An 11,852-nucleotide genomic window follows, 5' to 3' on the forward strand; every position below is an offset into this window, starting at 1 on the left:
CATTTTGTCGCCCATGCTAACTTGAAAAAGCCTTTTTACAAATATAGCCTTATCCTGACCTTATCCAATTGTAAATAAGGAAACAAAATACGGAAAAAATCAATCAATCAATCAATCAATCATCTACAGAGTACAATCTCATTAAAAGCAATACATTTAAAATGGATCAAAGGCAGGCCTGTGTAATCAATACAGTTCCTCGTCCTGTAGAAACTTAGAGCATCCTAAGATGATTCTTAGCATTATCATATAGTTCATTTTTAGACTTGGATTAAAATAATATTTCGGCTTGTGAATACAGGGACTGATTTTCAAGGAGACAGAAGCTCTTTGCCATTGGTTTCGAAAACTCTAGCCTTAGCTCTTACAGTAGATCTTTACTCATTTTGTGACACTACCATAATTTCTCTGTAGCTCTTTTCAGCGACTGCAATCACTTTCAGCACAACGGTGCCCGTTTTGCACCATTTTCAGGGGACTGCCACTCCACTGATGCCAGCAGAGCTAATCACTTGGCTGAAGTTCAGTGCTGACTTTAAAGGCTGCATTAGGAAAACCTAAATTCCTAAAGAAGGAAAGGATTTTATAAAGGACAGGAACCAGACAACAATGTTGAAGCACCTGCCATTAGTGAAACAGATGAAATAACACCAATTTAACATGGCTGGCCTCAAGAGGGTATACTTACTGGTCACATGAAAGGAGATAACTCTCTCGCTTGACCCAGCTCTGTTCGTAGCCATACATCTATACAAAGCAGACACGTTCGCTGCTTGAATCACGAGGGTGCTCACAGTCTACAAAAAGAACAATCGAGCCATTTCATATTGCATCAGTGCTAAAGCGCGTCCCGGAGCCTGACCGCCCCGACAGCTCAGCAAAGTGCTCTGCAGGTACCTGCCCAACCAAAAATCCCCCCAGAGCACAAATCCATGGCACGGCAGGAGCACAGTCTACATTTTTGTCCTTAAGTGTGTAACAATCAGGCAAAAGAAAACAAGAAAAAGCAGCCTGCCGGAAGGCAGACTTTGGTATCTGCGTTAATAAATGCTGCACCCACAACTCTTTTTGCTCTTCGGTCTCTCCATCTTCTCCCTATTGCAGTTATTGGCAAGATTAACTCAATTAATTTCAGACCGCTAAAAGGTAAGCGCTGGAATCTAAGTTCTGTTCGTCAATGGAGACTCACTTGGGGTCAGCGTCTAAAGGACTTGAAAATGTGTGTCTCTGCTGACTGGCTTCAGTAGGAGCTTCCACAGCCAGCTGGGAGCACACACCCAGTTTAGCTATAGGTGAAAAGAGTCCCATCTCTAGCGAAATGTTTCCAGATATGTGGACTGCTGAACAGGGCCAATCATCCCCAGCCAACAGAAAAGAAAATCTTGCTCACCTTTGTTTTCCCAGCAATAGTAACGACTCGGTGCTTAATTTCGACCTGATTCCCACCCTTTCTCTCTGAGATCACTTTCCATCTTCTGCATGCGTACGGATTGGCTCCTGAGCGGACTTTCCTGAGGTATAAGTAGAGATATATACGTTAGATACGACAAATATTCACCCTTCAAGAAAGTGGTTTTGTGCTTTCTTTATAATATGCAGATATTTATCTATAAATCAGATGCATCACTGGCTACAGCCTGCATCTGGGAGGGAAGACTACGTTTATGGAAATATTTCTATTAAATTGCACTCTATAACCTTCTGAGACCTTTGCGCTCTGTAAAATAAGGAACCCCCAAGCCTAAAGGTGAATTTCCTAATTAATCTGCCTGTGTCAGCTCAATCAGGATGCTCGGAGGGAAGCAGCTATTCTGGGAACAAACCTCCATTCATAAATGGATGATTCAAGTTAATTTAGTTCAAAGGAAGACAGAGAGACACAGAAATCACTGAACTCCCTACAAGAATTTCTTGAGGACAGTAGCCATTGTGTAGGAAGCAACCAAGCACCAAAGGAAGAAACTAGTGGAAATCATTTTAAAAACAACAACAGGAAAGAAGAATGCTTTTTTTTTTCTGGCTTTTTTTTTTTTTTTAAAGGAAATCTGGGCTTATGGCAGGCCCAGATAAGGGAAGCTGCATGAATCTCAGTCGGGCACTCTCTCTATCATTCCCCAACATCAATCAGTGCACTTCCTCCCAGATACACTTTCACACAGATAAAGAGCACCGTCACATTCAGCACTTTAGCGTAAGAAAAAAAAAAAAAAAGAGAACACCGCAAGGATCCGTAATTAGCATAAACAGCAAATTTCCTCTGTTTGGGATGGAGTTTTGAGCCTGCAGCTCATGAGGAGATCCGACGGGAGGTCATGCAGATTGAAACTCCGAGCAAGCCAAGACGCCCTTCAAGAAGGCACGATGGCAACACGGAGGCGCTGCCGGCTCCTCGCTGCGGGTGGCCCTTGCCTCTGCCGACAACGATGACCTTGGCAGAGCCTGCCTGCAACACTGTCTATTAAGGACAAGAATCTTTTCTTCGTTGGCCATTGGGTTTGTACTCGCTAACAAGCCCGGACAAGGGATGCACCGAAAAAATAACCCCAACCCAACCCAACCATCCCTCAATAGCTGTGTCTGCCACAGAAGATGGCTTAGCACTCACTGGGGGCTGAAGGTGCACTCCTCCTCCAGCTGCCAGTGCCAGAGGACGGTGGTGGGCGGTGGGACAGCGTAGATGGTGCAGGTGAGCACCTGCGTCGAACCGTACTTGTAGGAGTCGACGGGGGCCAGCAGCGCGTTCTCACCTATCTGAGGGGGAACTGGAGGAGAGAGCAGCAGGTTACACCTCCCACTACCATCAACATATCTATCGCTCTCCAACGGCACTGCAATAGACCCACAGCGACGAATTCATGCCGTGCCCCACACCTGAGCACAAGGCAGAGCATCTCCAAGAGCGTGTTGGGAAGGGGTGGACCTGCCCAACACCATGAGGACCAGGCCCTCAAGATGCAATGCTTAAGGATCTCCTATAAAATCTTCCTCCGTTACCTTCTGGTTTAAAATGCAGCCCCCAGCCTCCCACCACCATGCCCAACCATTAAATGCATATAATTCCCCAGTCCGGATCCCACTGCACGTAGCCCTGCTGCCCTTCCCAAGACCTGCTGTCTTCAAAGCATGTGGGCTAGGCTGTTTCCTGGTGAGCAGAGAGGAGGAAGAAGAGGAGGAGGAGGAGGAGGAGGAGGGTTGCACGGGGCAGGGCAGAAGAGGAGGGACAGCCCGCGTGGGGCAGGAAGGATGGGCGAGGCGGGAGAGGGCCAGGATGGAGCAGGGTGGGGGAGGACTCCGGCAGCACGGCCAGCAAGGAGGGCAGGAAAAGAGCAGGATGCAGAGGCAAAGAAATAATATACAGAAAACAAAAAAAAACACCCACACAAAGTATCATCACAACAACACCAGAAGCCTGCAGCCTCTCGAGCGGCACGTCCTGGGGCCAGGAGAGACGGGCCACCTCTGCCCTCCCTGGGCTGAGGTTCAAGTGCTCTCCTCCCGGCCACCCACCCCAGCCTTCATAGCTCTGGGATGAATTTAATCACAGGAAGGGTAATACACGACACCCACACGTGAAAGAAAGGTACCCCTTTGGTGCGCCACTTACCATTCACAAGCAGGGTAAAGGTATGTCTCTTCTGCATCTTGTTAGTAGGGTTTGTAAGGACAACGGTGTAATTCCCAGTGTCCTTTTCAGTTGCTTCAGCGATCACTAATGTGTAGCCAAGTCTAACTGTATGATTTGCGTTGATGGCTTTTCCATTTTTATACCTGAAGAAAGCACACAGCGCTTTGAATACTTAAGAGATTTACCTTGACGAAGAATAGCTCAGTTTTCCAAATAGCTTGTGTCCCGATTCTTACCATTTTGCCTCTGGTGGAGGATATCCTTTAAACTTGACGGGAATTTTGACTGTATCGCCTAGCCTTGTCTCGACCACATTCTCCATCCTCTCCAGGTGAATGAAAGGACTTTCTGCAAAGAATTAAATGAAATTGCCTTTCCACTTGGACAAAAGCATAAGTGGTCTCCGTTTGGGTTAGCACTTAACAGCAGATGACAAATAGAGGACAGTGACAGGATGCCACTGGCGAAGCACAGTTGGCTCCAAACTGGGATCTGGAGAGAACTGGTGGGCTCTGGACCCACCATGAAAACCCGGTCCTTTCCCTCGCATGGAGGAGGGGACCAGTTTCCCCAGTGGGGGGCTCTGGAAAGCAGAGACAAGACTCGGCTTTCAGGATGGTGCACCAACTGCCAGACCAATATACATACATAAGTAAGTAAGTAAATAAATAAATATCATAAAACTGGCTTGATCTACTCATTCCAGGAAATAACAGTATTCAAAACTACAATGTGATAAACTTAGAGACTTTCAGCCTCTCCTCAAGTATGCATTTGGACTGCTGCAGTCACAGAATACTTTGAAATGATTTACGTTACTTGTTATAAGCTACAAACTTGCATTCCGACTAAGGCAGCGATTAGCCTTTTGGCTAAGATTTAGGATGGTGTGGACTCAATATCTGGTACACTCACTATAGCACATGATCTGGTTTTGGCTCCTGAAGAGAAACAGAAAGAACCCAAGGGAAAAATTGATTCTATCTTGAATCCCTGTGCCACGTAGTAAGTTTGAAAGTTTTTAAAAAAAAAAAAAGAAAAGAAAAGAAAAAGAGCCATTAATATTCTGGCCCCTGAAATCAGACCTCAGGAAAACCAGTCTCCTTGAAAATATAAACCCTTTTGTCTGAGTCAGTGATTAAAAATGGGCCATTCTCATGCTGGCAATTTTTTTTCTCGAGGTAAGCTTGTGGAGCTGCTGGGGCTGTGCCCAAGAGGGGCTTGAGAACAGGCTGTAGGATGTGGCCTCGTACTTATCTATGCACTTAGCCAAAGTTGCTTCCTTTGCATCATTTCCTTACAACTAAAACTCCATTTGATTCATCTATTCATAATGTAAAAGTTCAAAGTTTTATTTTCCTAGCTTCATTCACGCCCACCCAGACTCTTGTCCCGCAGAGCCACCAGAATCCAGCCTAAGCTCACCTGGAGTGAGAACAGCCAACCTTTATACAAAGTCATCTACACAAATTCAGCTTTACGGGACCTCAAGGAGGTCAACCCAGAAGAGGACCAGAAGCTTACCTCAGTTTACTTTGCTGCCCATTTTCCTATCCTACAGCTTTCAGCATCCTTATTATTAGCTAAGCTTGTGGTATAAAAATAATCCTATAGTGGCTGCAAGAGAAATACTGTAGCTGCAGTTTGGTTCATTTCTGTGAAACGCCTTCTTCTGCATCCCAGTAATCAATCCCAAATCTGAAGCAACCAACAAAACCGAAGTGGAAGATGCCGTACCATGGATAATGAAGTAACTGCTGTTTTTCATGTTCATACGACCGCTGGATGCTGCGCAAGTATATCGACCTTTGTCACTTAAGGACACGCTGTCGATGGTAAGAGTGCTTACAAACTTCTTTACTTCTCCTGCAGTGGTTTTTAAATCCCTTATGGTGGCACGTTTTTCCTGTAATAGATAAAAGACAGATGTTTTGGGGAATTTTATTGTAATTCCTCCTGTCACCTTTTGCACACCTGTATAGACAAGCAATTTCTTTGTGCATCACCATCTGCTTTGTCAATATTATAAAGGAGGGAGCGGCATTATACCTACATCAAATTCCATTGTGATCTTGGCACCTTTAAGTTATTATGGAATTACCTTGATGGATGGGTAGTCCCATCTAAAATCGATTCCTACGTTCAGCTCCGTCCTTACGGTGCAGTTGAGAACAAGCTTTTCTCCCACTGCCAGCTCTACTTGGTAGTGCGGGCTCATCGTCAGGTCATAAATGCGGTATCCTAGAGGGAGAAGAAGGCACACACAAAACATGGGGGTAAAAATAGGTTTCTTTACAGCTCTCGGCACCAAATTTCCCAGTGAATTCACCAAAAGTCCCACCGAAACCCCAACTACAAAGAGGCCCCTTGATGCCTCAAGCACAGCACGATGATGGTGGTACAAAGGAGCCTGGAGGGAAGGGATGTGCCTGCTCTGAGCAGTTCACACCCGAGAGCCACGTCAGACATGGCACAGCAGCATGAATGCACTTGACCAGAGCCCCCCTGGCAGGAGATGGCGACCCACACCGTTCCTCTGGCTTAGACACAATCTTCTCACCCTTTCAGGTGAGACCTGAAACTAAAGGAGATACATCCCCCTCCCCAGCAGCGAGCAGGAACTTTATCAAGAACAACAGTCCGACACTGGCAAAATTATCCAAGGTTTACTTTGTGCAATAAAATATTTAAAACATTCCGAAACAGAATATTCTGAAAGCAGAAATTCTGCAGAAATTCTGAATTTGCTCCAAGCCAGAGCGAGGACTCATGAATCTGGTGGGGAAGCAAGAGCCTGCGGCACCGAGTCAGGGCTGGAGGGCTGCTATGCCTTTCCTGCCAGGCAAGGCGAGACTGCCTTGGTGCCACCTGGCCGCATAAGGTGGTCACCGTGTCCTCAGCCAAAAAGAGGAAGAGATGCAGTTTCAGCTGAGACTCGAGCCTCCGCACAATCATCACATTATTACTGGGTTTTGATGAACAGCTGATAAAATACACCAGGAGAGCATAAACCCCTGTGAGAGTCAGGACACAGGTCTGAAGGAGAGAAGACAAGCTAGCTCCTAGTGCAACCTTCAGACCCCCCATTCCCTTGGTAGCCCCTCGGAGCAACTCCCTCCCATCTGCTGCTGATGGATGCCTGCCTCTAGTTCCCTTCAACTATGACTTGGATCCTGGATAAGTGAATAAAGTACAGAACAGAGTGATTTCAGGAAAAAGGCTTGCATTGTTAGGAAAAAGAAATAATCCCTGGCATCTTTGTAAAACACTAAAAATAGAAGCACTTATCCCAGTGATCAACCAGAAAGAACACAATACTTCGCATTTAAAAGAAAAGTAATATCTATCACAGCATCCATTTTGCATTAGCTGCATTGTCAGTATTGAATAACCCCGAGTCCAACCAAGTGTAATTGGTTCAGTATGTTGTAGTGAGCAAAATAACTTTGGCTATAGAGAAAAAAACAAAAACCTTTGGCTTACCTACAACTGCGACTATGTATATCACAGACTGGTAGCTTTCATCATCTATTTTAGCTTCACAGAAGACCATGCCCGCGTAGTTGATTAAATGACTGGGTATAGTGAAGCCTTTCTTATTGTTCCATGAAATCGATTTACCATCAGGAACAAATATCTTTTCTGGATATTTCTGTTTGAAATATTGATAAAATACACAATCAGATTTACCAAAAAAAAAAATAAAATCAAACAACCCTGAATTTTCAAGTCCAACATTTTCCGTAACCGCGGGACCCCAGTTTTAACATCCGAGCTCAGGCAATCTCCCTTTGACAGGCAATCCCTCCACGCTTTGAGAGCGCAGGATCGTGGATGGGTACAGTTACAGCACTCACCTTGTAATCACAGGCTGTAAAATTCCCAAGGATGGAAGGAAATGTTTAAGAAATGTATTTATGTCACAGTGATTTCAACTAACTCTTAAAACAATAATGGGCTTTTTCCTTACCGCATGTAGGGATACGTTGAGATTTGATACGGTTCCGAGGCACGGCACTACCACGGTTTTATTCTTAGTGATGTACACGATGCCGAGCTGATCGCTAACTGAAGTCACAAACGGAGATCTGTAATCTAGAAGAATATTCAATCGGTAAATGGATATTATTTGTCGCATGATTAGGGAGGAAACTTTTCCAATTTTGTCTTTCCCTGTCTATTTCTTCTGAAATCAGTTTTGTTGGTAAAACACTTAAATGAAGGCACTAAATAGAGAGCACATACTTTGACAGACACACAGACACCCCCCCCCCAGCTTTACAATATCATTATTCTCAAAACAGTTATCAGCAGCAGTGCACGCTTTGGAGAATAGCTTCCTGCCACCGCAGTCTTTGTGCCGACAAAAATCTGATTTACCCTGCTGTGACTTTCCTTGCATAAGTATTACAGGAAATATCGGTTAAAAGTAGTGACATGCTGCATTGGCTCCCCCAATGGCAGCATCCTTTTCAAAGTCAGACAGAAAAAAAAAAAAAAAAAAAGTTCATGATCTTATAAAACAAGCTAACCCATGTACAGAATAACATCTCATTTTTCAAAACGGGAGCGGTAAGTTAACAACAAAAAGGAAACGGGGCGCATAAGAAAATGAATGGGAAGCCATGAGTGCAAAAAGGCAGCTGCCGCGATGAACGTGCAGAATACGCTGAAGCTGAGCATCTAACTAGAGGCTTCGCAGCGCCTGGGATGCTCAGCTGCACTGTGACGGCCTGAGGTTGAAAACTTTGCTCTTACAACCTCAATAGATTCTACCACGACGGTTCAGCAAACGTATGGAAGTTCATGTTTGGGGGTTTGGTTTTTTGGGGGTTTTTTAATGGTGTCAGACAGTACAAATTGCAAAAGGGATAGGATCTGTTATTTTTTATAAATAAACAATCTCTCCCTCGTATGAAACTCCTGCTGAGGTCGGTAATAGCTCTGTGTCCATGAGGACAGGCTCAGAGCGCAGCAGATGTACGAATGCTAAGTTCTGGGTGGAGGAGAAGAGCAGACCGAGTGCTGCAGTCAGTTCAAAATTACAGGTACAAAGGCGTTTCTGTTGACGGCAAGTAGCATACTGTAATTCCTCACGTACTGGCATGTAATTCCTCAACACGAAAACAAGAAAAATAAGTTTCACAGGATCAAAAATACTAGGGCTAATAAATTTCAATGTCAAAACCGTTTTGAGATACTTGGTATCGCTTTTTTCTCCTGAGGCTAGGGGAAGAGCCACCTAAGAGCTGTGTGAGCACTTACCTTGAACGTAGACGTAAATGGTCGTAGCTGCCTGGCTGTCCCTGTAAAGGCACCTGTAGTCCCCTGTGTCATTGCCAATGACTTTGAGGACAGTGAGTGTCTTGCAGTAGGGGCCGTCGCTGCAGTCTGTCACGGAGATACGCCTCTCGGCACTGCTCTGGTTGCTTGGCCAGGACCATTCCAGTGGCCTCTGACCGCTGGGAAAGCAAACGTTAGAGGAGCGTGAGCATGTGACGGGCACCAGTGCTGATGCCAAGGTGGACAACCCCAACCCTGCCAGCCTCTACGGCTATGGAGAGGAACGGCCTTCATCCCGTCACATGGAGCATCAAGCCCCATAGGGTAAATTCAGGTAAATTGACCTTAACACCTATAAGGAAGCTACTTGAGATTTGCGTTCTGCCGAATCTAAGTGACACAGCTCCCAAAAGGGAGCATGACGAGCATGGCTCACCAGTGGGCTACAGGCGGACATGGCTGACGCTTTCTCCTCCTGGCCACCCTGTGCTCCCCAGCTCTCCCTTGCTGCAGCCCTCTAAGATCGTTCCTAAAGTCTGTCCAGGAAAAATGAGGTGGGGGGAGGCACGAAGGGAGTCGGGAGAAACAGGAGGGATGAAGGGAGATAGACCGAATCACCTGCGATTCTGTACAAAACCTCACTACATAAATTACCCCCGTCAAAATCAGGCTGGACAGATTTGCCCTTACCTGCAAGTAATATTTAGAGTGTCATTTGCAGTTATTGTGAGGACATCTTTTTGGATGCTAAGGGTTGGCTGATCCAGGGAAATAAATAAACCTGCAAAAACATGTTAAAAAAAAAAACTCAAATCAATCCAATAAACCAAGTAGATGCTACTCAATCAGAAAAGCATTAAATACAGGAATATGCAGCATGTTTTAAGCGGACGCTTTCACATCACCTACTTAGCAGTGAAGGGTAAATAATGACTTTTCACACATCCCAGAAAGTTCAAAAACTCTGTCATAACAGGAAGCAAAGGCAGATGGTCAGGAGCTAGCTGCAGAGCACTACAATTCAGCCAGCCAGGGTGGAGTTCCTGTTTTCTTGCGTTGCCAACTTCAAGGTCTATCGAGAGGATGTGGGACATTGAAACGAAGTGAACCTTCATCTGATGATCTCATTCCCTGGGGAACGGGATTACCAACTTTTCTTATAATAAATTGCATATGCTTATGTTCTTCGAGACTGCTGATCAATGAATTACGTAAAGAAACTATTTTTACAGTTTGTCACAAATTTGAGATCCCATGAATTTATTTTATCCCATGATTTTCTAAGGATATCTCTTTCCTCCTAAGCAGTTAGGCAAAAATCCATTACTGCCAGACCTTATTCGCACAGGGCCTTGCATGGTGCCCACCCCGAGCTGCCCGGGCTCGCGAGGGCTGCAATCTGGGTGCCAGAGCTCTCTCAGAGGCAACATCCCAACATTTCTGAGTGCCACAGGGCGAGGTTTTCCCTCTGCCCTGGCTGCTCCCATCACTGTCGGGAATCCCGCCTCATCGGGGCAAGCCAGTCCCAACCAGGACAGCTCAGCCAGCTACGACGGGCAACAAGAAAGTGCTGCCAGACCGGGACCTTCCCGTTTTCTCTAGTATTTCCCCACGCTTTAATCACTGGCATCCCGAGCAGGTTCTTCGCTGATGACGGGTTTCCCGCATTTGGCTCCAGGGACATTTTGCTCTCGGAAACGGCGCCTGATGCTGGAGCCAAGTGAGCAGGACGCTATGCCGTGTCAGGCAGCCCTCTCCGACGGGCCAGGCAGGAGAGAGAGGGCAAGAGGACGGGAGAGGAGAGGCAGAGGCAGAGGGAGAGGGAGAGGGAGAGGGAGAGGGAGAGGGAGAGGGAGAGGGAGAGGGAGAGGGAGAGGGAGAGGGAGAGGAGAGGAGAGGAGAGGAGAGGAGAGGAGAGGAGAGGAGAGGAGAGGAGAGGAGAGGAGAGGAGAGGAGAGGAGAGGAGAGGAGAGGAGAGGAGAGGAGAGGAGAGGAGAGGAGAGGAGAGGAGAGGAGAGGAGAGGAGAGGAGAGGAGAGGATGAGATGAGAAAGGACAGGAGAGGACTAGACGGGAGAGGAGAGGAAAGGAGAGGATGGGACGGGAGAAGAGAGGATGAGATGGGAGAGGTGAGGATGGGATGGGAGAGGAGAGGGAGAGGGAGAGAGAGAGAGAGAGGGGAGGACCGCAATCCCGCAGCATCCCACCCGGGGCTCGCACTTCCTCCCCAGCCCTGACAACCCCAAGGGAAACCCGCGCCCTTCCCGGCACCCGCTCACCCACCGCCGACCCCGGCGGCTCCCGCAGGGGCCGTACCCGGGTCTCGCCGAAGGTTCTCCGAGGGCTTACCGGGAGCCAGGCACAGCAGGACCGCCAGCAGCCGCGCCGCACCGAGCTCCATCCCGCGGCCGCCGGCAACCCTCGGCCCGACGGCGCCGGCGGGCCAGCAGCCGAACCGAGCCGATCCAAGCCGAACCGCTCCTATCCGAGCCGAGCCGAGCCGAGCCGAGCCGAGCCGATGCTCGCCGCACGGCGGGGATGCGGGACCCCGGCCAGCAGCACCGCCCCTCTTGTCCCCGGGGGCGGGGCTTGTCGCCGTGGCCCCGCCCATCCCACCCCAGGCACCGCCTACGCCATGCATAGGCCACGCCCTCTCCGCCCCAGGCCACGCCCCCGCGGGGATGCTCCGGTGTGGAGCCCCGAGAGCTCCCCCTCCTCCCCGGAGACCGGGACCCTAATGTGCCTTTTAATCACAATTATTAACCAGGGACTGCCGAAAGAGGAGTTCCTGAGGTGGTCCCTTGAGAAAAATAAGCACAAATTAATGTTTTATCCATGCACGTGACCATAAAGCCTCTGGGGGAGCTAAATACGTCTGCGTAGATAGATGCATAGATAAAAGGGGAGATAATCAGGTAGATAGAAACACAACCGTGCCTGCATAT

General features: G+C 47.6%; 1 protein-coding gene across 2 annotated transcripts in view; it reads right to left on the reverse strand.

Moving 5' to 3' along the window:
* KDR (kinase insert domain receptor) overlaps positions 1–11,454 on the reverse strand; it is a 33,134-nt gene extending 21,680 nt beyond the window's left edge. The window contains exons 1-12 of one of the 2 annotated variants that reach the window (XM_063336192.1): positions 11,257–11,454; positions 9,599–9,689; positions 8,891–9,087; positions 7,596–7,720; positions 7,109–7,277; positions 5,727–5,866; positions 5,363–5,531; positions 3,862–3,973; positions 3,605–3,768; positions 2,606–2,762; positions 1,391–1,511; positions 689–797 (exon numbers count right to left, since the gene is read on the reverse strand). In XM_063336192.1, the coding sequence (XP_063192262.1) occupies positions 689–797; positions 1,391–1,511; positions 2,606–2,762; positions 3,605–3,768; positions 3,862–3,973; positions 5,363–5,531; positions 5,727–5,866; positions 7,109–7,277; positions 7,596–7,720; positions 8,891–9,087; positions 9,599–9,689; positions 11,257–11,308 (1,606 nt within the window). In that variant the 5' untranslated portion in view covers positions 11,309–11,454. Of the gene's footprint in view, positions 1–688; positions 798–1,390; positions 1,512–2,605; positions 2,763–3,604; positions 3,769–3,861; positions 3,974–5,362; positions 5,532–5,726; positions 5,867–7,108; positions 7,278–7,595; positions 7,721–8,890; positions 9,088–9,598; positions 9,690–11,223 lie in introns of both variants that reach the window. The other variant, XM_063336191.1, reaches the window with a different exon arrangement.
* Positions 11,455–11,852: the final 398 nt, after the last annotated feature.

Source organism: Chroicocephalus ridibundus, chromosome 5 (assembly GCF_963924245.1).
Source record: "Chroicocephalus ridibundus chromosome 5, bChrRid1.1, whole genome shotgun sequence".
NCBI classification, from domain to species: Eukaryota; Metazoa; Chordata; class Aves; order Charadriiformes; family Laridae; genus Chroicocephalus; species Chroicocephalus ridibundus.